The sequence below is a fragment of the Globicephala melas genome, chromosome 10 (genome assembly GCF_963455315.2).
Source record: "Globicephala melas chromosome 10, mGloMel1.2, whole genome shotgun sequence".
NCBI classification, from domain to species: Eukaryota; Metazoa; Chordata; class Mammalia; order Artiodactyla; family Delphinidae; genus Globicephala; species Globicephala melas.
Window position 1 is genome coordinate 109,627 of NC_083323.1, and position 26,862 is coordinate 136,488.

A 26,862-nucleotide genomic window follows, 5' to 3' on the forward strand; every position below is an offset into this window, starting at 1 on the left:
TCTGCTTCTCACCTCCTGAGTCAGGATCGTGGAAATTGGGGTCCAGCCCCTTGTCCAGCAGGCGTGCCACCTTTTCCGTGTTGTGCAGCTGGACATATTCCATAAACTTCTTCAGGTTCGCCTGGAATACCCAGCCATCCTGATCAGCCCACACCACGGCCACCATCATCTGACCATCACCCACCTTCCACCAGGGAGCCTCAGATTACCTGTGGGGCACCACCCCACCCCACCCTCAGTCTGACCTATCAGCCTACATCGTGACCTTGTCACTCCTCTCGTGTCACCCTAAGCCCTGCACTCCCGCTGTGGCCCCGATCCCAGCTCAGCTGGACCCACGCCCTGCTCCAAGTCCTTCCCTGAATCCCAAGCCCAACACAGCTGTCAGCCTGAGCCCAGCCAGCCCCTCGACAAGGCCAGGCTGCCCTCGCTCACGCCCCCTGAGTGAGTTCCCTACCCCAACCTCAGCCCCTGCCCTGGCTTCTCTCCCTGGCTCCTGGTGCCCCAACCTGTCCAGCCTGGAAGAGCCCGAGGCCACGTGGGCAGGAGCCAGCCCAGGGCAGCCCACATCCCCATCACTCTCAAGGTAGCCTGTTCCTTATCCAGCCCATTTTCTTCACAAGCTCACCCCATGGCAGACTGCCAACTCCGGGGCCCTCCCCCATCACCAGGTGCCCCCTCCTGCCACGTGACCTTGACTGCCTTTCATTCATACCCCGAGTCGTGCGCTAATTTACCCAGCAAAGCCTCACTGAGCTCCTGCTGGTGCTACAGTGCCACGTGCACAAGGCAAGGTGCCCTGGCCAGAGGCCCCGGGCCCTCTAGAAACGAAGCGCATCAGAGATAAGACAGGGTGCCGCAGGGCCAGCCCCATGGGAGGAGCATCCTCCAGGGGGGTCAGGCAACGAGAAAGGAGGAATGATGCTCATGGCTGACAGGAAAGACCTCAGCTGTAGCCGGCAGGGAGGGAGGGGGGCAGTGTGATGGTGGGGGCCAGCTGGAGCCCAGGCAGGCAGAAACACGGGACTGTGGTAAGGAATCGAAACGCATCCTAAAAACGAGTGGGACTCACTGAAGGTCAGGAGTCACTGGTGTCCTGTGGGTCACTGGGGACAGTTTTGGAGGAGGGGCAACTACAGGAGGAACCCAGGGTGATAGGTCACACCGGGGCCAGTGAGGGAGTCTCTGCCCAGCCACAGAGTCATGGCTACTGACCACCACATGCCCCGGGGTAGCAGAGAAGTCTGGCACGGAGGCTCCAGGATCACAGCGCGGTCACTGGGCCACAGGGGTGAATGTTCAGATCCCTCTCTTAGGCTCCAGAGACTGTCAATGAAGTGTCCAGCAAGCAAATGTCCATTGGCCCAGGGGAGCCTGGGGTGGGAGCTCAGGGACTCTGACTGTGGGAAGGGCCGCGGCACCCACCCTGCCCCTCCTACATTCAGAGAAGACAGGGAGGTGCCCCCCAAAGAGCACTTGGGGTCAGACCCTCCTAGCAACATTATCGAGGAGTAAAGACTCCACAAGTATGCCTAGGGGCAGGGCCCCAGAGTCAGAGAGATCTGGGTTCAGCCCCAGCATCACTGGATGCAGAGCTGTAAGTCAGTCACTTAACTTCCCTGGGACTCAGTATCTTCATCTGTGAAATGGGATGATAATAGTCCCTCACAGAAGAAAATTAATGAGATGCCTAAAGTGCCCAGCACTGGATGACAGTATACTAAGTGCTGGGCTCCCTGTTCTCCCCACCCCTACCCAGCTCCCCGCAACAACCACATCTGGCGCCTGCTCACTTCTCCCCCACAAAGACACTGTGCCCTATCGCACTCCACCCCTTAGCCGGGGCCCACCAGAGGGGTCAGCCAGAGTCTGATCTCACTAGAACCCATCACCAGACCGACCACCCCAAAGCCATGGTGCCCCGAGTCTGCACCCAGCCCTCTAGCCGTCCCCAACACCCACTCTGGGCCCCTAACGACAAGAGAAAGCAGACTGAGCCAACGCTGGCAGGACTGACTGGTCAGCCCCAACCAAGGTCGGGTGGGGGGTTCTGGGAACAGGGGGAGGGCCTCAAGAAGGGAGTTTTTAAACAACATTTTTGACACCACAAAACCCAGTTAAGGCTGGGGTGGGTGAACACTGGTCATGGGGGGGCGGCGGTCAGAGGGGGTGTAGAAGGTGACCTTGGAGTCCACTCCCTGTGGCTGCCTCCTTACCTTTGTGTGAAGCTTTGCAAACTGCTTATCATCAATAAGGTTCTGGGCATAAACTCGTCGCTTGTATCGAAACTGCTCAGGTAAAGACAAGGCAGAAAAAGGCATCCGCCTGGGCTGAGTGAGTGAAAGTATGCACATAACCGAGTCCTGCCCACTTCTGTGCGGCTAGGGCCCCACGCTGCTCGCCACCACCACCACCCCGCCCCCCGTCACAAAACCGCTGCCGGCCAGCCACACGAAGCCATGCACACTACCATGGACACCACCAACACAGAGGTCAGGCGTGATGTACGCCCAGCTGTCCGCCTGCAGTGCCCTTTCTGTCTCATTCCCATCCCCGGGATTCCCTGGAAACCTCACTCCTCTTCCAAGACCAGGTTCCAGGCTGACCTTCCGAGACATGCCGTCGCTGGGAAGAACTGTCCCTACTTGCCGGGGCCACCACGGAGGCCAAGCCGGCTCTGAGCTCTGCCACCGTAATTCTTGGCTTCAGTGCTCATTGCACTTGCCACCCCCACCTCCAAACCGTGGGTCTGGGTCCCCTTGCTCACAGGGCGCTCAGCAGCCTTTACACCGTGGACGGGTGAGCAAACGAGGAAGCTTAGGTCGCCCTTCGGACAACTTCACGGGCGGGGAGGAGGAGACGCTGACACCGACATGCACACAGACCACGGCTGGCTTACTCCACACAGCGCTCCGGGCACTCACGCCTGCTCACACCCCATCGCACGTGCCGCTGACCGCACGCACGGCACGCGGCTCACACCTCACGCGCCAGACACACAACTCAACCCCCCCGCCCGCGGCTTCCACACTAACTCGCCGCGTCCGTGCCCCTCGCTGCCGCGCCCTCCGCCGCTCCCGTCCCGGAGCTCGGAGCTCTCAGCCCGCCCCCTGCCGCGCCCCCGGCCGCCGCTCACCTCCAGGTAGGGCAGGGGCGTGTCCAGGTTGGGCGGGTATTCCTGCAGGAGCCGCTCCTCGTCCAGGAACTTGCCCGCGCGGCCCCGGGAGGGCGGCTGAAAGAGCCCGTAGTTGAGCGCGTCCTGGAGGCTGTGGTTGAGGGCGCAGAGCACGCGCTGCTTGGCTGCCCACACCGGCGCGGCCGGGTCCAGGCGCAGGCACTTCTGCGGCGGAGCGGGAGCGTGAGCGCCGATCGGCCCCGCGCGGCGCTGAGTACTGAGTCCCCGGGCCCCGCGCGCCCAGGCCGCGGACCCCGAGCCTCCGCGCCCCGCCGGCTAGGCCTCGCCCCGAGGGCGGTGCTTCCCCAGGCCCCGCCCCCGCCCTGGAGGTGGGGAGGGTCCCGGCGGAGGTGGTGGGGGAGGGGTGAGTAGCGGCGGGCCTGGGGTCTCCCGCGCAGGGCTCCGAGAGCGCGGGTGGGGGGCTGGGAGAGGAGGGCGGGGGTGCCGCCGGGATCCGGGCGGCGAGGCTCACCGTCTGCTGAAGGTCCGGGATGCCGACGCGCACGATCACGGCGCTGGCCCCGGGGCCGTCCATCCCCGCGCCCCGGCCGTGGCCGCTCGCGGCCGGGAGCTGGGCGCCCCGGGGCTCCTCGCGGCGCCCCGGCCCCCCCTGCCCCCCCACCGGAGCCCCGTCGGCCGCGCTGCGCGGGAGGGGGCCGGGGGGGGCCGGGGCCGGCACGGGGGACAGCGGCGCCGAGGGCTCCGCAGGGGCGGCGGCGGCGGCGGCGGCGGCGGCGCGGCTCAGCTGCATCGGCCCCGGCTCCGCTCGGCGCCTGCCTTCCCCGGGGGCGGGGGCGGCGGGGGGAGGGGGCCTGAGCGGCGAGGAAAGCGGGGGTGGCAAGGGGGCTGCGCCGGAGGCGGGGGCCGGGAGGGCTCAGAGCCAGCCGAGGGCGAGGGGGACTTTGCGGGGTCCCGGGGTGAGGGGTGAGGGGTGGGGTTGGTGCGAAGGGCGAGGGCCGCGCAGCAAGGCGGGGGCCTAGGGGCTGCGCCGGGGGTGTGGGGAGTCCTAGGCCTCAGTGTGGGGAGAGTAGCTGAGCAGCAAGGGCCGCGCCGCCGTTCGGCTGCGGAAGAGCATCTGTGGCCCACAGGGGAAGATGCGGCGAGGAGGGGGTCTTGGACCTGGCGTGGGGGCCGCCTTGGGCACAGGGACCAGAGGCAGGGCAGGAAGGGGAGAGAAAAACAGGAAAATTAATTTCCGGGGGTGGCAGCTTCTCTACCACCCTACCGACCTCCCCTCCCCACCCCACTCAAGCCCCGGAGGAGATGACAGAGACCAACACTGCCCCAGTCCTGGGGTGGGACGGTGGGGACCTCGGAAACCTGGAGGGGCCGGGACTTCTCCCACAGCCAGAACCAATTAACCTCACAACTTAACCCTTAGGACCACGCCGAACAGTGTGCCGCGCGGCTCCCGGCTCCCCCACCCCTGGCCGAGGCTGGGGAGTTCACTCCGGACTCTGAGGCCCGCCTCTTCTGCCCTCCTCCTCAGGTCCCCTGGTCCGCCTAGCTCCAACGCCTGTCACGCCCTCCCAGTCACCTTAGCGACGACAAGATGGGGGCGCGACCTGAGAGGAAGGGCTTAGGGGAGGGGGCGCCACTAGCCTCCACCTGCAACCGGGAAGTGAATTTTAGTTTCACGCGTTGTCGTGGCAACGCGGGAGGGGGTGATGAGTAGGCGGAGGAGAGGGGAGCGCAGTAAAGAAACTAGCTCAGGCGCCACCGCCCCACTGGAGCTGGCCAGGTCCCACCAACACTCATCAGCCTCACAGAACTACCCCAGTGCTGGGAAACCCTGTGCCCCCAAGGTCCCTAAAAGCGAAGAGCGGCCCCTTGACGTCGAAATAGCCCTGATTTCCCGAGAAACAGCTTCTGACTCCCCCAGAACTCCCCCAACATGCCTGACTCCTCCCCAGAAACAGGCCCTGACCCCCGCAGCCGCTCACCCTGGCCGACCTTCACAGAACACCCCAGCATGAGGTCACCTTCGGGTCCCTGGCAGAAGACAGCCCAGCCTCACCTACCTTCTCCAAGAGCAGCCCTGGGTCCCCTGAGCCTCCCGGGAATAAACTTGAATGAACCTCCCCCCCCACACACACACACACAGAAAGCCTCCCTACCCCTCCCCATGACAACCTGGAAGCAGCCTTACCCCACACGGACCAGCGCTTGACACCCCCTCCAAGAACAGCCTCCTCCCCACAGAGCCCCGCAATACCCCCCTCCCCCCCCAACAGCCTCTGGTCACCCCAGACCGCGGCCCTCTTCCCCAGGACCAGCCCTGACCCCTGAGGGAAACCGGGCTCTCTCCCTGCCCAGCCGGCCCCCCTTCAGGAAAAATCTCTGCCTCCCAGGATTTCACTGACCCCGCAGAGCCGAGTTTCCAGCGCTGTCTGTGGTCTGGGCCCGCTTTCTTCCCGAGCCTGGGTGGACCCTGCCTGCCTAGAAATGTGGCCCCAGGATGTCCAGGCTCTTCCCAAGGCCACTGGCCTGGCCTGAGTGGGGGAGCTGAGGGTCCCCAGGGGCTGGAGCAGGATGGGAGGGGTAGGGGAAGGGGGGAGCAGGAAGGGGCTGTCGGAAGCCCACTTATCTGCAGGAAGCACCTTGGGAAGCACGTGGCCCAGCCCTGGAGAGAGGAAGCTAGTGCTTCCCGGCCCCCCTCCTGTCTCCACTGTCTTCCTGCCCCTGTTCTCCCCTCCCTGAGTCACCCAGAGCTGCCCCCCCACCGTGTCCCTCATCCCTCCCACTGTGGCAGCTGCAAGGCCGGCCGTGCTCACCGGAGTCCCCGATTCGTGGTGGGACTGAAGGAGGAGGCTCACAACCAGCTGCAGAGCAGCCCCAGGCCTCCGTGCTCTCCCTGCAAACCTACCCTTGACCTGGAGAGCCAGGCACCCATGTGGCCACCCATCCTGGACCTCACGGAGGCCCCCTCGGCCTCCCCAGCAACCCACTGGCCTCGGTGAGTCCAGCACGATGAATGCCGAGCTTTCAGGAGAAAACCTCACAACCTTGCTGATGGCCACATTCCTGGTCTCCAGGCTCAGGCGGGCCTGCACTGCCAGGGCTGTTTCCACAGAGCACCTGGCGCAAAGGATGGGTACATAATGAACGAATGCCAAACCGGCACCACTCCTCTGGACCCACCACCACCCTGGCAAATGGCAAAAGTTCCAATACCCAGAAGCACCTTACCCACACAATGTCCTCCTGTCCCTGCAACATGGTGGGTTTACAGAGGAGGAAGCCCAGGGACAAGCTATTTTGTGGAGAATAAAAGACCCCCAGGCTCTTCACCACCTCCCAGCCTCACCCCGCTGCTCTCCTGTCTCTGTCCTTGAAGGTGAGGATTCCCCAGACCCCATGGCCCCTCTGCATCTCCACTCCTTCCATCAGGGCTAAGGTTCCAGAATGACCCATGGTTCTCCCATCCCCACTTCTTCCCACCACACACGTTCAGACGCCCGGGGCCTGTGGGAGCTCACATGGGCGAAGCGTCCAGAACAGTGCCTGGCACAGGATCAAACCCATCCGTGGGTTAACCCCTGCACACGTAGGCCGTCTGACACCCTTGGTGCCCCACACTCTCAAAATCTTAAGCCCCCCCACCAGCGTGGGTGGTCCACCCCCAACTCCTGGCCCTTCCTGGTGAGGCCGTTTGTGACCCCTCCCTCACCATGCCATCCCTCCCTCCTTTTACATTCCTGGGGCCACTTCCTCACCCAAACCCTAACCCTTCCCTCCCTCTCACCCCTCGGCCTGGCCGCACAATCGCCTCTGCTGAAAACCCCACAGGCCTGCGTTCTCTCCGATCTCCCCTCACCCCTGGTTTCCTTGACAACTGGGGGCGGGGGGTGGGGGGGGGCAGATGAGCGTCCCGCTGTCGGCTGCTCCCCTGGCTGCCCTCGGGCTTCTCTCCCAGTCTATGCTGCACTCTGATCTCTCCTCCGCAGCGCCCTAGTGCCCACCTGCCTGTAATCACTTACTTGTTGCTCACTGTTTAGGATCTGTCTCCCCCCCAGAATGGAGGCTCCCTGTGGAGAGGGAGCTTTGCCTGTTTGGTTCACTGCTGTGTCCAAGGCCCTGGTGCTCAGTCGATGCTCAGCGTGTATTTGCTGAACCTTCATCTACAGACTGTTCACGCCCAACTTTCTTCAGAGCAGACCCTCTCCAACCTCCAGAGCAGATTGTAGGGGCAGAATACCTGAGTGTTCAGTTGGCTGTCCGGATCTGGTGTACTTTTTGTGGGTAGGGTTTTGGGGTTTTGTTTGTTTGTTGTTGTTGTTTTGCTTCTAGTTATTTAACATCTATCAGTATATTTAGATTCTGTTTCATCCTGAGTCTGATTTGTTACGTTTTATCTCTCTAGGAATACAAATCTATTTCTAAAGAATCAGCTTTTCATTCTGTTAATCATCTCTACTTCTATTTTGTTTATTTCTTTCTGCTGTTTTGGCTGTTGTTAAGATTCTTTTTCTTATTTCTTCAGCTGGGTACTCAACTCAATTTTTAGTCTTTCTCTTCTCTGACAATGAGTATATAAGGTTATAAATTTCCAAGTGAGACTTTAGTTATGTCCAGTAAGTCTTGATAAGTAGCATTTTTAATTTCATCTTGTTGATTTTCTAATATCAATTATATAGTTTGCTTTAGGAATTGCTGGAAAATGTGCTTACTTAAATTTTCAAACGTAAACTAGGTTTTCTTTGGAGGGAGGACTAACCCTTAGCTACTGATTTCTTTTTTTATTGTGTTGTGGTCAGAAGGTGATCTGCATAATGCAGATGTATATATATATCTCCATTATATCAAGCTTGTTAATTGTATTATTCAAATATCCTATGGCCTTTCTAATGTTCTGTTTGCTTGATTTATAAGTTACTAAAAGAAGTGGGATAAAATCTCACTTTAGCAGTCTCACCATGAAATTTTGCCAATTTGGGATTTATATGTCTTTCCAGACTTTGTTTTTAATGCTAACAGGTTTAGGATTATTACAGCTTCCTGATAAATTATTCCTCTTATTATTATATGGTACCCTTCTTTATCCCTATGCTTTTTGCCTTAATTTTTTTTTTTCAATAATCAGCCTAGGCACGGCACTTTTCTGTGAGTATTGACCTCATATGTCTTTTCCCCTCATTTTCCTTTTATCCTTTCTACATCTTACATTCCTAGGTGTGCTTGTGGTAAATAGTATGTGTGGCCAGATTTTTATGAAAACCAATCTTACAATTTTCAACTTTTGACGGTGCTTTATTGTGATTATTGATTACTGATATGTTTTCATATTTTTTTTACCATCTTATTTTGTGTTGTTGGTTGGTTTTTTGTTTCGGTCTTTCCTCCGTGCTGCTTTTTTCTCCCTTTGGGCCCTCCGTTTGATTGATCACATTATCTTTATTCCTTTTTCCCTCAACTCCCATTGTTTTGGAAGTCCAGCGTTCTCCTTCTTTCATTTTCATAAACACACTTAAATTTTCAGCATGTGGGATTAACAAAGCCTGGAGTCAATCACCGTCTCCACCCACCTCGGGAACTAGGGGGAGTTTAAGATGCTTTAGCTGAAGGTATTTGTCCACATCGTCCTCACTCCAGTGAGTCTTGAGGCTGCTTCAGGGGTCACATGTCAACCCGCTCTTTACTCACTTTCCTTCTGGCTTGAATTTCCTTCTTCCTGAAAGTAGTGACAGATTTCAGTCTTTGAAATGTCTTATTTCACCCTCATTTTGAGTGATAATTTAGCCACTGTAGAATTCTAAATTGACAAATTATTTTTTTCTCAATACTTGGAAGATTTTTCTCTCTGTGTGCTGTATTCTGCGTAATTTTCCCAATTCTGACTTCCATCTCACTGATTCTGTTTGATTTTAATCTGCTGTTAATCCCATCCATAGGGTTGTTGTTGGTTTTTTCCCCATAGACTTTTAAATTTCAATGACCGTAGGTTCTATTTCTGTAAGCCGTGTTTCATACATTATCAAATCTGCTTGCTCTTTCTTTATACTGGCTTTTTCTTTTTTATTTAATGCAATTTTTATTTAATGCAATTTTTAGATTTCTTTTGTCTTTAATTATTTTAAAAACATTTATTTTAAAATTCTAGTCAGTAGTTCCCTTATGTGAAATTTTTGGTGGTCTAATCCTGTTTGCGGTGTCCACCAACTCACTCACTGTAGGGGGACTGTAGGTTCTTTCTGTGACAGTTTTGTGACTTGGGGTTACGAACTCAGCTGGGCCTGTATTTATGTGGAAATCCTGGGCAGCCTAGATGTGTCCCTCAGAGGAGTACGACTAGCCCAGGACTTGTTTTATGTTAATTTCTTGGCTTGGTGGTCCTGGGGACTGCAAAGAGTAATACAGTTCAGACTCCAAAATTGTTGGGGACAGGCAGTGGTTACAACTTCATAGGGAGACTTCTCCACAGTGAGATCACCACAAAGCTTTATGAAAATTGCTTAAATAAAAGAGAAATATATAATAAGAATTATGAAAATAGATTACTCACCAGGTTTTTGAGCACTACATGTCATCCTAAGTGTATGACATGTATTAACTCATTCAGTCATCACAAAATCACTAAGCAAACCCATTACTGTCCTCACGTAACAGATGAGGAAACAAAGCAAACTAGAAGTAACTTAACTTGTCCAGAATCACATGTGGCTCATCAGTGGAGAAACCAGGATTTGAAACACATCAGTGGGAATGTGACCCAAGCAGGACCAGTGAGAATCCTGCCCTGGAGTCTTACGCTTGCAACTAAGGGAAGAAACCCTTTTTCTACTCTTGGAATTCACAGGAGAGATGTAGCTCGGCGACTGCTAGTGACCGAGATTCCAGCCTTGGGAAGAAAGCAACGCTGCAGGGAACATAGATACAGGAGACGAGGACGGTCCTGAAGGAGCTTGAGCCCCCAGACTCAGTCCCTGAAATCTGCTTTTCTTGCCTTTGGTTTCAAGAGCCAAGGGTCCCTAGAAGGGGCTTTCCCTTCTAGGCTGAAAATCCATGGAAAAGAGAGGCTGAAGGGCTGGCCCTAGGGCAAGGGCCTCGACTGGAATCCCAGCTCAGCCACGCGATACCCCAGTGGCCTGAGAAAGCCTCCTTGCTTCCCTATGTCTCCCTGTGAGCTCTGGTACATTGGGTACAATGGTAAGAATTACTTCATTCCCTCCCTCATTCAGGCCACAGACCAAAAACCTGCCTTTGGGCTGACAAGGTGGCTCCTTTCCCCCTGGGCTGTTGTGCAGGTTAGATGAGGTCCATGGATGTGACATGCTCACCATGTGCCTGGTACATAGTGAACACATTTTTGGTATGATCATAAAGCTAGTTCAGATTTGGTTTCTGTCATCTCAACCAAAGGAGTGCATTCTAATGCACATTCTTCATGTATAGTGGCAAAACTCAGAGGCGTGAGAAGGGACAGCTGGTCTTTGTTGTAAGTTCTTAGAAAGAGCATTAGACTTAAAATATTATTTTAACAGTGAAATTAAGAGTGAGAAATATATGCCTAGTTAATTTCACACTTAGGCTTCTACTTACCCTTTGGTTCAAGACTGTGAGGTTTTGGGGGTTTTTTTTTTTGCAGTATGTAGCCCTCTCACTGTCGTGGCCTCTCCCGTTGCGGAGCGCAGGCTCCGGACGCGCAAGCTCAGCGGCCATGGCTCACGGGCCCAGCCACTCCGCGGCATGTGGGATCCTCCCGGACCGGGGCATGAACCCGTGTCCCCTGCAGGGGGGACAGCGCAGTCAACCACTACGCCACTGCGCAGTCAACCAGCGCAGTCAACCACTACGCAACCACTAAGCCCCAAGACTGTGAGTTTTGCCTACATGTTTACCTCTTCTACCCAAAGGTCACTGACAATTTAAGAACTATGTGAGGTGTTTTTTTTTAATTATTATGGTAAATAATACATAACAAAATTTACCATCTTAACCACTTTTAAGTGTATGATACAGTAGTGTTAAAAGGAACAATATATTTTTTAAAATAATAAGTCCATCCTAGTGTTAAAAGACAGGCACATGGATTGTGAATAAAATCTGTGAAGACATGATACGGACGGATCAGAAGATGGAAAAGCCAACAAAAGCTGAAGAGTCGGCTGCACAGCCCTAATGTCACAGCAACTTCTGGGGAAGGGGCCAGCTGGGCACAGTGGGACCATGCTGGAGTGGGGCGGGGTCAGCTGACTCCAGCTGCAGGGCACAGAACTGCTCCCTGAGTATAGTGGGCGGGGGACTGGAGAGACCCCTGGGCCAGAAGAGAAGTGGGGCTGTTATTGCAGGGAGAGAGGGGCTTAACTTTTTATGAAAGGTAATTCCTAGCCCCTCCTTCACAACTTTCTGAATGACAGGGGATCCCCAGCCTACTTTCTGCCAGGGTCCCCTTGCACTCACACGTCCCCACCCACCATCTTGAAGGGAAGCCCTCCTAGGGATAAATCCCACTCAGTTCATTCTTTTTGTTCTGAGCAGCATTCCATTTTATGAAAATACCATGTTGATATGCATATTTGGGTTGATTCTAGTTTGGGACAGTTATGAATAAAACTGCTGTGAATATTTTTGCTAACTTTTAAAGAAACTGGCAAGCAGTTTTCCAGAATGATAGTACCATTTTACATTCCAGCTTTTCCCATCTCCTCCATATCCTTGCTAACACTTGGTATTTCCTGTCTTTTTAATTTTTAGCCATTCTAATGGATGTATAGTGGTATCTCCTTGTGTGATTAAATTTGCATTTCTCTGATGACTAATGATATTGAGCCTCTTTTCATATGCTTATTAGCCATTCACATGTCTTTTGTGAAGTGTCCATTCAAGTCCACTGACCATTTTTTTAAAAATGTGTAGTTTACCTAATTGAAATTTTGAAGCTCTTTATATATTGTGGGAACAAATTTTTTTGTAAGATACGTGTATTGCAAAAGTTCTCTAATTTTGTAGCTTCCTTTCACTTTCATAGTAGTTTCCTTCAAAGAACAGAAGTTTTTTATTATTATAGAGTGAGCTTATCTTTTTTCTTCTATCATTTATATTCTGTATCCTATCCAAGAAATTTTTTCCTCCTGCAAGATCATAAAATTTTCTCCTGGGTTTTCAATGAGAAGTTGTAGTTTTAACTTTTCATTTAGTTCTATGATTAATTTCAAGTTAATTTTTATTTGCGGTGTCAAGAAAAGGTTGATGTTTGTATTTTCCCTTTTGGGGTGTCCAGTTGTTTCATTCCATTTTTTAATTATTTTAAAATATTTTTATTTACATTGTTTTGCAACCATCACCACTATGTCCAGAACGTTTTCATCATGCCATATGGAAACTCTGTGCCCATTAAGTAGTAACACTCCATTCCCCTCCCCCGGCCCCTGTAACCACTTTTCTACTTTCTGTCTCCACCACTATTTTAGGGACCTCTCAACACCATTTTTTTTTTCTTTTTTTTTTTTTGCGGTACGTGGGCCTCTCACTGTTGTGGCCTCTCCCGTTGCAGAGCACAGGCTTCGGACGCGCAGGCTCAGTGGCCATGGCTCACAGGCCCAGCCGCTCCACGGCATGTGGGATCTTCCCGGACCGGGGCACGAACCCGTGTCCCCCGCATCGGCAGGTGGACTCTCAACCACCGTGGCACCAGGGAAGCCCTCAACACCATTTTTGAAAACTCCTTTCCCACTGAATTGCCTTTGCACTTTCTTTACTTTTCCTTTAATCTATATTTATAATTTTTTTCATTTATTTATTTATTTATTTATTTTTTTGGCTGCGTTGTGTCTTCATTGCTGCACGCAGGCTTTCTCTAGTTGTGGTGAGCGGGGGCTACTCTTGGTAGTGGTGCGTGGGCTTCTCACTGTGGTGGCTTCTCATGTTGCGGAGCACGGGCTCTAGGAGTGCGGGCTTCAGTAGTTGTGGCATGCGGGCTCAGTATTTGTGGCTCACAGGCTCTAGAGGGCAGGCTCAGTAGTTGTGATGCACGGACTTTGTTGCTCTGCAGCATATGGGATCTTCCTGGACCAGGGCTCGAACCTGTATCCCCTGCATTGGCAGGCAGATTCTTAACCACTGTGCCACCAGGGAAGCCCTAATGTATATTTATACACTTTCTCCAATACCACACTTATCTTAATTTCTATAACTCTATACTAAGTCTTGAAATCAGGTAGTGTAAGTCCTACAACTTCATTCTTTTTTAATTTTGTTGGCTATTCTAGGTCATTTTCACTTCTATGTTTTAGAAGTTTTAGAATCAGCTTGTCAATTTCTACAAAAATTAAAAGCCACCTGGGAATTTAATTGGGTATTGCATTGAGTCTATAAATATATTTAGAGAAAATGGACATCTTAACAATATTGAATCTTCTAATGTTTGAACATGGTATGTCCCCCATTTATTTTGTTTTCCTCAGGTATCTCAGCAAGGCTTAGTAGTTTTCAGGGTTGCATTCTTAAACATTTTGTTAAATTTGCTCCTAAGAATTTCGTTATGTCACGTTATTACAAATGAAATTGTTAAATTTCATGCTATAATTGTTTGTTGCTAGTATATAAAAATACAACTGATTTTTGTAGGTAAATTTTGTAGCTTATAACCTTGTTAAATTCACTTCATTTTCTAGTATTTTTGTAGATTCCTTAGGATTTTCTACATAAATCGTCAGCAAATAGCAAAATACTTCCTTATTTTGAATGTTTATGCCTTTCATTTATTTTTCTTGCCTTGTTGCAATGACCACCAGTACAGTGTCATACAGAAGTGATAAGAGCAGGCATTCTTGCTTTTCTCTCAATCATCAGTAGAAAATGTTTGCTATTTCACCATGAAGTATGTTATCTGAAGGTTTTTTTATAGATACCCTTTATCAGATTTAGAAAATTACCTTGTAGTCCTTGTCTGTAGAGAGTTTTTCATTATGAACAGATAGCTGACCCACTTAAGGAACATTTTGATACCTTACCCAATAACTGCGTACATCGTATCGGCCAGAACTGGGTCTGGCTGCAAGTGAGGCTAGAAAATGTTCTTTCTTAAGTGAGCACATTACTGCCTCCTAGAAAACCAGGGCTCTGTTAATAAGGAAGAAGTCATGATGGAGATCAGAATAGGCAACTAGCAAGATGCCACTGTGCGTATACAATTCTAGATTAACAGTTATTGACATGCCACATTTTAAACTTACTATTCTATTGTCATCTTGTTGCCATTAAAATAAATACTGTTTTGAATTGTTATTCTTTCTGTAGGTAATTTGTTCTCTCTGGCTACTTTTCAGACCCTGTTGTCTTTAATATTATTCAATTTCAATATGATGTGCCTAGGTGTTCTTTTAGTTTTATTTATCCAGTTTGCGATTTGTTGTGATTCCTGAATCTGAGGAGTTATGTCTTTCATCAAATCTGAAAATTCTCTGCTATTATCTTTTTTAATATTGTACCTCCTCAGTATCTTCTTTTAAAAATATGTTAGACCTCATGTGTGAACGTTGAAAACATTATGTGAAGGGAAATAAGCCATTCACAAAGGGCAAATATTATATGACTCTACTGATCTGAGGTTCCTAGAATAGGCAAATTCATAGAGACAGAAAGCAGAATAGAGGTTACCAGGGGCTGGGGAAAGGAGAGAATAGATAGTATTGTTAATGGGGACAGAGTTTCTCTTTGAGATAATGAACAAGTTCTGGAAATGAATAGTGGTGATGGTTCTACAACATTGTGAATATATTTTGTTAAATTATAAATTGTGAAAATTTTTAAAAGATTGAAATTTTTAATATATATTAGACCTTCTCACTGTAACTTCTATAAAATGGTCTCATCTCCCAGTCTAACTATTTTGCATTCAGTCTACCGTCTTCTAGTTCAATAATTCTCAGTTGTGTCTAGGCTGCTATTAACCTGCCCATTGAAATTTCAATTCTTATATTTTTCATTTCTAAAGTTATATTTCGTTTGTTTTAAAATCTATCAGATTCTTTCTTTTCCTTTATCCTTTTTTTCTGATGCTTTCTAACAGTTTCTCATTCCTTGTTCAGGTTTTCAACTGCATCTTTTATCTCTGAGGCCATTTTTAGCATCCTTACACGTTTTGTGATTTTTAGATTGTGATCTCATGTTTGGTTAATCCAAACTGTGGTAAGCTGGAGGGATTGAACTCCTCCAGAGGTGATTTGCATTTGCTCCCGCTAGGTGCCTCAATGCTGCCAACATATAACCACTTCAACTCAATTCTAAACCACCCAGGTAGGGAATTCCCTTATGGTCCAGTGGTTAGGACTCCACACTTCCGCTGCTGGGGGCGCAGGTTGGATTCCTGGTCGGGGAACTAAGATCCTGCAAGCTGTGCAGTGTGACCAAAAAAAAACCCATCCAGTATATATTTAAAACCCACACCCATTTGAAGGTAAAAGTCTGTACTTATGAATTCTGAAGGGAGATTTGATTTCTGTCTTGTGGTGAGTTTGTCACAAATTTTCTCATTTCTCTTTCCTAGAAAGGAGATTTTTTTTCCTAGCCTTTGTAACCTTTTACTGAAATTACGAGTCTTTAATAATCCTGACTTCATGTGGGTATCAAAATACCAACTTCTTATATCGCATGGGCCCACATCCCTTTCTCTTGCCGTCTATGCAGCCATTAAAACCCAGAGCTTTAAGTTCCTGGTATTGAGAATGTCCCTGATATCACACTTGCTTACCCTGTTGCTTTTAGTTTCTACTTACTATATTTTACTCAGCATTTCCAAGTGTTTCACAATAGAGGGGTTTTAGGTTATATTGCTGGAAATCTGTTTTTCTTATTCAGCCACAGCAGTCAGCACATAGAAGTGTTTAATGATTGTTTGCTGGTCAGATATTAAATGAGTCAATAAATGAACAGAAAGACATCCTGCATTTTATTTTACTTTTTAAAATAAATTATTTATTTTTGGCTGCATTGGGTCTTCGTTGCTGCACGCGGGCCTTCTCTAGTTGTGGCGAGAGGGGGCTACTCTTTGTTGCGGTGTGCGGGCTTCTCATTGCGGTGGCTTCTCGTTGTGGAGCACAGGCTCTAGGCGCACAGGCTTCAGTAGTTGCAGCACGCGGGCTCAGTAGTTGTGGCTTGCAGGCTCTAGAGCGCAGGCTCAGTAGTTGTGGCGCACGGGCTTAGTTGCTCTGCGGCATGTGGGATCTTCCTGCACCAGGGCTCGAACCCATGTCCCCTGCACTGGCAGGCAGATTCTTAACCACTGCGCCACCAGGGAAGTCCAACATCCTGCATTTTAAAATGTTTATTACCCACACACAACAAAGTATGAGGGTAAGGCACTAGGAATACAGCAGTGATCAAATGGGTCCCTCCTGGTCAACCACATCCTCTCATTCACTGAGAACTTCAGCACCCTGATGACAGGTTGTCTGCTCACTCCAAGTTCTGACATCCTCCATGTCTCTCCAAGTGATCCCTCACACCATGGCCTCCCAGTTCCTCCACCTCTCATCTCACTGACTGTAAAAGCTAGGGTTTAGGTGTAGATTATAGACGCACGTATGGCTAGTTTGAGCAGAAAGGTATTTAATACATGGAATTAGTGTCTACAACGTCATTGGAAGTACTGAAAGTAGCACTTACCCTGAGCTGCTAGAAATATACTCTCCCCCAACAATACCACAGAACTAGTCCCCTGGGGATTTGTTCTTTTTTGCCACAGTCAGCAAACTGAGGTGTCAGAAAACTGATATTCCAACTGCTGGCTCCAACAGACCACACCTCGGAGTCTGTATTTCCAGCCCCTTTCGCATCTAGGTAAGGCCATGTCACAGAGTTCTGGAATTGGTTTGGGCAGAAATGATGTGTGCCACTCCTAGGCCTAACCCATAAATACCTCCTGCTTATCCTGCATGCTCTCTGTTCGCTCTTCCGCTGGCTGAATGTAGGCGTCTAGGATGACCTTAAATCCACATGTCACAAATGGCAGCACTTCCTTCAGCACGGGTCCCTAAATGCCTACATGGAGCAGAGACTCACCCACCCCCATTCCTGCCTATGTCGCAAACTGGACTTCCTGTGAGCAAGAAATAAATGTCTATTGTATTGAGTCACTGAGACTTGGGGGTTTATCTGTTAAAGTAGCTGGTGTTTCCTCAACTGCTATAGGAGACTCCACTGAGCTTTCCACCTTCAGAGTCCTTGTCTAGATCAGCAGGTAGTGTTGCACTGGCCAGCTGCTCAACATATCTGTTTGAATAATATGCTTGAGAACCAGGGAGATTAATACAAAATAAATTCACGTAACCACTGTATCCATTGTGGGATGGACAGTGGCCCCAAATGCATGACTTGTCTGACTTCCAAAGCCCAGCTCTCATCAGTGTACTGTGGGGTCATCAGAATGTCCAAGAAGTGGGGCTTCCCTGGTGGCACAGTGGTTGAGAGTCCGCCTGCCGATGCAGGGGACACGGGTTCGTGCCCCGGTCCGGGAAGATCCCACATGCCGCGGAGCGGCTGGGTCCGTGAGCCATGGCCGCTGAGCCTGCGCGTCCGGAGCCTGTGCTCCGCAACGGGAGAGGCCACAACAGTGAAAGGCCCGCCTACCGCAAAAAAAAAAAAAAAAAAAAAAGTCCAAGAAGTGGCATTCGCTCAGAGCCAGTGCCCAACAACCCCTCCGAGCCTGAGGTGTCCCTTCCCCTAGTGCATGGCCATCCTGGCCAAAGGCCATACCTCCCTGCAGCGGAGGCCAGGGAAAAGACTTAGTACAGCCTTGGGTGTTTCTGCCAGGGCTTTCCCTCTGGCAGAGGGCTCCAGGTCTGTGAGTGACTCACGTCCAGGAACTGGAAGAGGAGCTGCGCCGTGAGTCACGTCTGGGCCGTGTTCCCGAGACCCAGGGTCTTTCCACCGCTAGCCCCGCCTCCACTAGTGCTGACCCCTGCTTTTGTCCTGGAGGGTAACTCCACTGGCCAGGGAGCCAAAAGTCTCTGAGGCCACGCCATTCTGCCTGACCATGATGGTGACAATAACTGCCTGGCCATGTGGCCTCTGCCACCCTAGCATCCTGTCATCCATTTCACTTGTGTCCCACAGTGGCCAGCTCCCCAGAGCCTTGCAAGGGTGTGGCTGCTTCCCTTCCTTACTCCAAGGTCCACCTCAATGTCTCAGTGAGAGCATCTTCCAGGCCCTCACAGAGGACAGTTAGGGGACAACAGAGCAGGTCAAGCACAATACACTCCTGTCCCTCTCTGTCTTTGGATGCCTTTTTCTGTATTAAACCAAAGAGTTTCCAGCATCTTGGCTTCATTCACATGGGCTGTCATGAGCCCTGGTTTTAACCACAGCACAAACAGTCAACACCATCCGAGCCCCTCAGATCCAGAACCTGTGCTCAGTCAGTCCTGCCTGACTTAGGATCATTTTCCTCCAATATCCAGGGGACAGGAATGATGGTTGCTGAGGGCAAAGTGGACGGAGCAGACCCAAAGGAGGAGGTGGAGGCCTGCACAGATGGTCTTCGGTGTCCTGGGTCCCCCACATCCGCCAGTCCCAAGAACCAGCCCTTCAGGTGGGCCAAGTGTTCTCCATGAAGCGGCTGGCCCACCCCACTCACCCCAGGCAGGCCCAGGAAATGGGAGGCCCTCCCTTGCCCTAGGTGCCGAAAGAGCAGGCACGCACCGCTCACAGGGCCCCTCTCCTAACTGTGGGTGTTAGTTCCAAATTAGCAATGCCCAGAGCCACTTCCGCAGCCTGGCAGGATGCCTCGCACCGGGGCTCTGTCCCAAGCTGACCCTCTTGCCGGCTCCCGCAGCAAAGCCAAGAAAGGCTCACATCTCCAAAAGACTCTGGCGCCCGCAGAGCGCGGCTTTGAACAAACACAGCTGGCAGCACATGTGCCCTCCCCCCACCCAGAGGTCAGGGCTGGGCTGGCTCTGCTGTCCCGTGTGCACACACCAGAGCAGCCTCCAGAGACTGCAGGGGGAAAGTGCCAGTCATTTGCATAACAGCACAACCACAGGCCGGCTCTTCCAGAGAGTCGGGGCAGGCCCTCCGCTGCCTGGGGTAGTTCCCAGCTTGCAGCGGAGAGGGAATAAAGTGCTTTTGGTTGATTCCTTTTAAACTCCGATTCACAGCACCAACCAGCTGTGATAGTTCCAATTACAAGTTCAAAGATTTCTGGGCCACGGAAAAACTTTCTGTCCTGGCCACCCACCCCATACTGCTCCCACGCACCGGCCCAGAAACCACACTGGAATGTGACACCAAGGGGGTGGCTCACCGGAGCCCCTTCCGTTCCCCACGAGGCCAGCAGCAGCCGCAAGCCCAGCCGTGTCTCTGGGAGTCGCTACCCTTCCAATTTTCTCCCCCACGCTGCCTCTCGTCTTGAGCTTTCATCTTTCACCAGCAAAATACCAGCTCCCCAGCCAGGGCTGCAGTGGAAACTGTGTCTCGGCCCCCACCCCAGTGACCAGAGGCCTTTCAGGGGCCCTGTCCACTCTCCCACTGGCTCCAGGGTCAGTAACCACGGGAAGCCCTCCCCAACCAGCAGCCCGCATCCTGCTCTTCCTGAGGTCAGACCTTGTGGGGGACCCTGAAGCCTGAGAGCTGCCCTGGGGAGGGCTGGGGGTGGGCGACGAATGTCCTAGGGGAGCTGCTGTGGGGAGGCTCCCTGGGGGAGTTACGTGGGGTCTTCAGCTGCACTAAGATACCCACCTAACCACCCCCTGGGGCGTTCTCTTACTTTGAAACAGCTAAACAAACTGCGGACCAAAAAGGTGAAGCCATTCGTCCGAAGCTGTGCAGTGATGGAGCCAGGACCGTCATCTCCGCTTTCGATGGGCCCTTCCCATTGGTGTAACCCGGACGCAGAGCAAACCCCATATGCCCCTCTACACAGCACACACACGCCCCACCACGCACACCGCACATCACACACACATCACACACACACACACACACACACACACCCCCTGACGCACAACAGACACACACATGAACGGAGGGGAAAGGGTTGGGAAGAAATTTTTATCTCCTGTTTCAAGAAAAACACCAAAGTCGTGTTGAAGGAAAAGCCAGCAGCCCGCGGGCTCCACGGTTTTTGTTTCGATTCGCTCGCTCCACACTCTCCGGGTTCAGGCCCCTTATGGAACACACCGCGCGCCGAGCGCGAACGCCGGCAACCCGCTTGCGAGCACCTCCCCCGCCGCCCCGCACCTGGCGCCAACTGCCTCGGGGCGCAAACCGGGTCGGAGCGCGCGCGCACGACCGCGCCGCCCCCCGCCGCAGGCTCGCGACCCCGCCCCAACCCCGGTCAGAGAAGGCCTCGCCGCACCCCCGGGCCGGGCGCCCCCTGCCTGGCCCTGCGCCCCGCCCCTGCGGGGGTGGGGTGGGGTGGCCGCGCGGAAGTCACGGGGTCAGGGGGCGGGTCGCGGGGCGGGCCGGGGGCGGGACCGGGCCAGGCGGAAGCGCCGGCAGAGGGCACTGCTGCGCGCTGTTCCGCGTTCGCCCCTCCCCTGCCGTGAACTGCCTTCGTCCCGCTTCGCGCGGGTCAGCGTCCTGGGACTTCTGCCCCTGATCACGAGCCTGGGCCGGGACCTTTACGTGAAGAGGGTCAGATCTCCGCCTAAGAATCTAAAGGTGTCCTGGCCCTTGAGGGTCCCCAGGGAGTTAGATCCCAGGCTACGGGCTCCTGTGTTCTGTTGAGGTCAAGGGTCTCAGGTGCCGAGTTCGCTGGGACTTAAGGAAGGGTTTGTCTCAGGCGGGGTTAGGGGAGTATTTGGGTCTGAGGTCTCAGGGGAGGGTAGTGCCTGGGTCTGGGGTATCAGAAATTAGTGCCTGGGTCTGGGGTCTCAGGGGAGGGTAGTGCCTGGATCAGGGGTATCAGGGGAGGGTAGTGCCTGGATCAGGGGTATCAGGGGAGGGTAGTGCCTTGCGTCTGGGGTCTCAGGGGAGGGTAGTGCCTGGGTCTGGGGTATCAGGGGAGGGTAGTGCCTAGGTCTGAGGTCTCAGGAGAGGTTAGTGCCTGGGTCTGGGGTATCAGAAGTTAGTGCCTGGGTCTGGGATATCAGGGGAGGGTAGTGCCTTGCATCTGGGGTATCAGGGGAGGGTAGTGCCTTGCGTCTGGGGTTCTGGGATAGAGCTTTCTGGAACCACTTTGCCTTCCCTCCCAAGGGTCTCTTGTTACAGGCCTGTCTGTGCCGGGTGCCATGGTGGCTCTGTGGACCCTCACTCTGGCCTTGGCTGCTGGCCTGGCTGCTACCAGCCCACCCAACATTGTGCTGATCTTTGCTGATGACCTGGGCTATGGGGACCTGGGGTCCTATGGACACCCCAGTTCCACCACCCCCAATCTGGACCAACTGGCCGCAGGGGGTCTGCGGTTCACGGACTTCTACGTGCCTGTGTCTCTGTGCACACCCTCCCGGTGAGCAAGGAGACCGGGAGCCCTCACCCCAAATGCCCACCCCTGCCCATCCAGTTCCTCCCAGATGCACTCTGGGTTGCAGAGGGAGGAAGAGGGTCTCCATCCCTCTGTGGAGAAGTTCGCGTCTCTTTGTTTTTGTCCTCTCCCTCCCCTTCTCCTTGTGTCCATCTCAATCACTTTTGCTCCCTCTCACGGACTCTGTGACTTGTCCTATAGGGCTGCCCTCCTGACCGGCCGACTCCCAGTTCGGATGGGCCTGTACCCTGGCGTTCTGGAGCCCAGCTCCCGAGGGGGCCTGCCCCTGGAGGAGGTGACCCTGGCTGAGGTCCTGGCTGCCCGAGGCTACCTCACAGGGATAGCTGGCAAATGGCACCTTGGGGTGGGGCCTGAGGGGGCCTTTCTGCCCCCCCACCATGGCTTCCATCGATTCCTGGGCATCCCATACTCCCATGACCAGGTAGGAACCACAGGGGTCCGTCCCTTTGACCCTACAGCCCCAGCCCACAGCCCAGACCTCTGAAGGAGCTGCTCCCCCAGGGCCCTTGCCAGAACCTGACCTGCTTCCCGCCGGCCACCCCCTGCGATGGCGGCTGCGACCAGGGCCTGGTCCCTGTCCCTCTGTTGGCCAACCTATCGGTGGAGGCACAGCCCCCTTGGCTTCCTGGACTTGAGGCCCGCTACGTGGCCTTCGCCCGTGACCTCATGGCAGATGCCCAGCGCCAGGGCCGCCCGTTCTTCCTGTACTACGCCTCCCATGTGAGTGATCGTGCCCCCCCCCAGCCCAGGGCTGCCCGTGACCTCTACCTGCTGCTAACTCCAGTCTCCATCCCCAGCACACCCACTACCCCCAGTTCAGTGGGCAGAGCTTTTCGGGGCGCTCAGGCCGAGGGCCGTTTGGGGACTCCCTGATGGAGCTGGATGCGGCCGTGGGGGCCCTGATGACGGCTGTGGGGGACCTGGGGCTGCTCGGAGAGACACTGGTCTTCTTCACTGCAGACAACGGGTACTCCGGCAGGGGGCAGAGGATGCTGGTCGATCCCTCACAGGGCCCTGGGGTCTTCCCATCTTGACTGCTGGCCGAGGACGTAGTGGGATAAGGGGGTCTCGGGAGATGCTGGCCATATGTGGTGACACCAGGTGTATGTGTGTGGGAGGCTGGGGGCCACGAGTACATGGAGGTGCTTGTCTTGGTAGGACAGGGAGCGGACAGGCACATGCTGGCCGTTTCTGGGCAAAATGTGTAACTTAGAAGTCTGGGGCTGGGGTCACTGGGGCAGGCCAGAGACCCTGGGCCCCTCATCGCAGATAACCTCTCGGGTGTTGCAGACCTGAGACGATGCGGATGTCCCACGGCGGCTGCTCTGGCCTCCTGCGATGCGGAAAGGGAACCACTTTCGAGGGGGGCGTCCGAGAGCCTGCCTTGGCCTTCTGGCCAGGCCACATCGCTCCCGGTCAGTCTTCAGGCCTTCTCCTCCTGGACTCTTGGCCCCACCTCCCCAACCTTGATCACAGATGGAGTGACTGTACAGCCCTCTACCCGCAGGTGTGACCCATGAGCTAGCCAGCTCCCTGGACCTACTGCCCACCCTGGCAGCCCTGGCAGGGGCCCCGCTGCCCAATGTCACCTTGGATGGCGTTGACCTCAGCCCTCTGCTGCTGGGCACAGGCAAGGTAGGGCCCGTGACCTCATGACCCCTGCTCCCCCCAACCCCCCCCGGGCCCCCCCAACTTGCCCTCCCCCAGAGTGAGTATGGGGAGCACCTGAAGCCCCTGGGGCCAGGCAGACCCTCTGTCGAGCAGCGTCCAAGGGGTGCCGCCCCTGGGGCTCTCGGGTGGGCAGGGAGCCACTGCACAGCCAGGGCCCAACGCAGGGCTGAGGCTCCGGGTATGTGCAGACCCCCGACTTTGCCCCCAGAGTCCCCGGCAGACCCTCTTCTTCTACCCGGCCTACCCAGACGAGGTCCGAGGGGTCTTTGCTGTGCGAAGCGGCAAGTACAAGGCACACTTCTTCACCCAGGGTAACTGCCTCTCCCCAGCCCCGCCCACCCCTCATAGCCCCAGAGCCCACCCCTGCCGCCCCCGCCCTGTGCACAGATGTGCCCCCCTCCCCAGGCTCTGTCCACAGCGACACCACTGCGGACCCTGCCTGCCATGCCTCTAGTCCTCTGACTGCCCATGAGCCCCCGCTGCTCTTTGACCTGTCTGAGGACCCTGGTGAGAACTACAACCTTCTGGGGGGTGTGGCTGAGGTCGCCCCAGAGGCGCTGCAGGCGCTGAAGCAACTTCAGCTGCTCAAGGCCCAGTTTGATGCTGCCGTGACCTTCAGCCCCAGCCAGATAGCCCGGGGCGAGGACCCTGCCCTGCAGGTCTGCTGTCAGCCCAGCTGCACCCCCAGGCCATCCTGCTGCCACTGCCCTGAGCTCCAGCCCTGAGAGCATAGGCGGAGGCCAGCCCCGTGCCCCTCGCCCCACCCAGGCGTGTGATGGTTCATTGCTGTGCTGTGGGTGTGTAGAGGTGGTTTGTACCTGAGCACGCTAATAACACCAGCTGACACTTGTAGGTGTGAGAATTCACATGATCCTTGTGATAGCCCTGAGATAGGTGTTCTGCCCGTTGCAAGTGAGGAACCTGAGGCGTGGGGAGGTCCAGCAACTTGTCTGAGGTCACCCAGCCAGTGAGAAGTTGGCTCTGGAAGCTGCCCCCTCCCCCTGGTGATTGCTTGTGTCAGTGCGGACAAGCGTGGCGGTGAGTGTGGGCACACCTGTTCACGGGGGCAGAACTAGGTGCTTTTATGTGCCAGGACGGGGTGGGGGGGCGAGGGCATGGCGGGCAGCAGACCCCGAAGACGCGGAGTGCCCACAAGAGCCAGGTTTTCCCCGGGGAAGAGGCACAGGAACTGGACCACCCTGGGTGTTAGAAACCTGTCTGAAGGAGGGAGAGGGGTTACACGGCCTACTGTGGTGAAGTGGGCTGGGGAGCCCTGGCAGCTCTGAGGAAGGCATGTCAGCAGCTCCAGAGGCTTCCCCTCAGCCCCCCAGTGCCCCTTCCAGAACTCTGCATTTCCTACCTGCACACACATTTCCAGTCTCCTGGCTTCGCCGCTGCCCCCATGGGAGCCATTCCCCACCGGCAAAGTGATCTCCTAAAAACAAGCAGGTTGGGCTCCATTTGTGCTTAAAACTGCAGGCTTCCTATCATGCCCAGAATAGAACCCAGACTCCTTGGAGTGGCCCACCATGCCCCACCCCACAGCCCTCGTCCGTCAGCCCTGGCAGCTGGCCGGGTTGCCCATCATCAGGGGAAGATGCTCATCTTCGACTCTGTCTGGCATCTTCTCTGCAGAGGGGCCCCCTGCCTGCCCACCCACTGGCATCTGCGTGGTGGCATGTAGCCCTCCTGGGGTCCCCTTGTGTGTGTACCGATCCAGGGCCACGTGCTCCTAGAGCGGCTGTCACACCCCACATGCTCCCTCAGCATTGGTTGAGTGAGAAGAGTGCTGTCTGGGGGCTCAGGGCCCCGAGTGGGTGTCCTGTCCTCGTGGTAGACCAAACAGCCATCCCCGTCCTCCTAACGGTCCCCTCACTGTTTCATTGGTGGGCAGAGGCCCCGTGACCTCTGAGGTACAGGCTGTCCTAGTCCCAGGAGGCTAGTAGCCAGTCTGAGCCAATCACAATCCAGTGATTGGTCCAAGAGAGGCGTGTGACCAAGGGTCCTGGTCAGTGAAAGGTCAGGGGCAGTCTGCTGGAATCCCGGGGTCTTCTGCATCACTCATCCTCCAGGAGTGGTGGGGACGGTGCTGCAGCATCACGGGGCCTGACCAGACATCATGCATCCGCTAAACGAGTGTCTCCAGCCACGTACCTCCATAGCTCACAATGTAAGAAAATAAACCAGCCTATGTAAGCCGAGTGCTGCTGGCTTGTCTATTACTTGCAGCTGAAAGCAGTCTTGCTGGAATGATGTGTGAACGGGACGTGTAGAGGGCATGTGTATGTGTGCAGGGGTCCTCCTGAGTGAGCCCGTGGTGTCAGATCCTGCTGTATCTTGGAGCTGCCCCCATAGGGCAGTGGTTTCCTTGGGGGCCCCTTCAGCCACTGACGCTGACATAAGAAGGGCCCACGTGCACGTGTGGTCTGGGCATGCCCACCCCCTGCAGCCTGCAGCTTCTCTTCTAGGGGGCCTGCAGTCACCTCGAGGTGCCTTGGTTTCAGGATGAGAACAGAGAGGAATGGAAGCAGGTGCATGATCTCTGTATCACATCCAAAGATCAAACCCTCCAGCAAGAATACATGAATGCCAGCACCCAGGCATAACCTGCAGGCGCCTTGTCCAGGTCTGCCGCCCAGCTGGGTGGTGAGCATCGCTTTATTAGTTCCACAGACCTTTACTTACCACCCAGCGCTGCGCTTAGGGCTGGGGCACAGATCGACAGAGGGGACTCACCCCTGCTCCTTTGGTGCTTAACGTCTAGCAAAGGAGATGACCATCAACCCTGCGCACTCAGACCAAATGGAGTTCAGTGTGGTAGAAACTCAACTTCCCAGGTTTCGGTGTGTGGGTGTTGCCTGGGAACAAGGATCGGGAACCGTCAGGTGCTACAGAAGTTCTCTGTCTTGACTGGGGGTGCTGGAAACGCGGTGCACACATATGTGTAATGCACTTGAGCCACACGCTTGAGTGCCCTTTATGATGCCATGTATATTTTATACTTCAGTAGAAATAAAATATTAATCGTGATCGTGTCAACTGTATCTCGAGAAAACTGGAAGAAAAAAACTTAACTGTAGTAAGCACCACAAAGGAAGAGAGCTTGGTGCTGCAAAAGTGCAACTGCGGGGCGGGGCAGGGGCGCTGGGAATGATTGAACCAGTTAAGGCTGCTTCCCCGTCCGCTGAGACCTGACGGGTGGCCACTCCACCCTCCCAACGCAAGGTTCTCCCCCTCCCCCTCCACTGTTGGTCTCGCTGTGAGGCTCTGAGGGCAGAAAAGCTTGTTTCTCATCATTTTAGCTGCTTTAGGGCGATGCACCCTCTTTGTAGAGGCACCAGTGTGCGCACGTGCTCTCCCGTGTTCGTGCACACGCGCCCGAAAACGGGCCTGCATACTCGACACAGACATGCACACGCTCACGCATATTCATACACACACTCACAGCCCCAAATGCTGTCTGCGATGTCCCTTCTCTGCTGCTGTTGATTTGAAAAGCAGCCCTTTTCCTGTGAGCCTGAGACCATCCACGCCCACCGAGTGGCTTCCTCAGGGAGCCCAGCATCCTCTGGAAGGAGCCACGTGTGTTTGGAAG

The 26,862-nt window shown here is 54.0% G+C and overlaps 2 protein-coding genes and 1 long non-coding RNA gene across 9 annotated transcripts in view; 2 read left to right on the forward strand and 1 right to left on the reverse strand.

The window, feature by feature from the left end:
- SHANK3 (SH3 and multiple ankyrin repeat domains 3) overlaps positions 1–3,926 on the reverse strand; it is a 50,147-nt gene extending 46,221 nt beyond the window's left edge. For all 3 annotated transcript variants that reach the window (XM_030855449.3, XM_060306254.2, XM_060306255.1), the window contains exons 1-4: positions 3,648–3,926; positions 3,137–3,340; positions 2,217–2,288; positions 13–121 (exon numbers count right to left, since the gene is read on the reverse strand). In XM_030855449.3, the coding sequence (XP_030711309.1) occupies positions 13–121; positions 2,217–2,288; positions 3,137–3,340; positions 3,648–3,926 (664 nt within the window). The remainder of the gene's footprint in view (positions 1–12; positions 122–2,216; positions 2,289–3,136; positions 3,341–3,647) is intronic.
- Positions 3,008–20,375, forward strand: LOC132597961 (uncharacterized). Its single transcript, XR_009565473.1, has 3 exons — positions 3,008–3,142; positions 18,574–18,704; positions 19,888–20,375. It is a non-coding gene; the product is annotated as an uncharacterized lncRNA (long non-coding RNA).
- Positions 20,376–20,578: 203 nt separating this feature from the next.
- ARSA (arylsulfatase A) lies at positions 20,579–26,248 on the forward strand. 5 transcript variants are annotated; one of them, XR_009565584.1, is made up of 10 exons: positions 20,579–20,773; positions 21,308–21,560; positions 21,777–22,017; positions 22,098–22,316; positions 22,394–22,563; positions 22,887–23,011; positions 23,104–23,231; positions 23,476–23,578; positions 23,673–25,437; positions 25,736–26,248. XR_009565584.1 is itself a non-coding variant. In XM_030855454.2 (9 exons), the coding sequence occupies exons 2-9, from the start codon at positions 21,343–21,345 to the stop codon at positions 23,990–23,992; spliced, it is 1,524 nt and encodes a 507-aa protein (XP_030711314.2). In that variant the 5' UTR covers positions 20,579–20,773; positions 21,308–21,342; the 3' UTR covers positions 23,993–26,248. The 5 variants fall into 5 exon arrangements, 3 of the variants coding, with proteins under 3 accessions (XP_030711314.2, XP_060162696.1, XP_030711315.2); XR_009565583.1 differs by having other exon boundaries at positions 25,772–26,248; XM_030855454.2 differs by having other exon boundaries at positions 23,673–26,248.
- The last annotated feature ends 614 nt before the right edge of the window (positions 26,249–26,862 follow it).

What these genes read in the sequence shown, in the direction of transcription:
- ARSA (XM_030855454.2), top strand. Translation starts at nt 21,343, where the DNA reads ATGGTGGCTCTGTGGACCCTCACTCTGGCCTTGGCTGCTGGCCTGGCT. An exon ending in TCTCTGTGCACACCCTCCCG is followed by an intron (nt 21,561 to 21,776) that starts GTGAGCAAGGAG and finishes CTTGTCCTATAG; the next exon opens with GGCTGCCCTCCTGACCGGCC. An exon ending in TCCCATACTCCCATGACCAG is followed by an intron (nt 22,018 to 22,097) that starts GTAGGAACCACA and finishes CTGCTCCCCCAG; the next exon opens with GGCCCTTGCCAGAACCTGAC.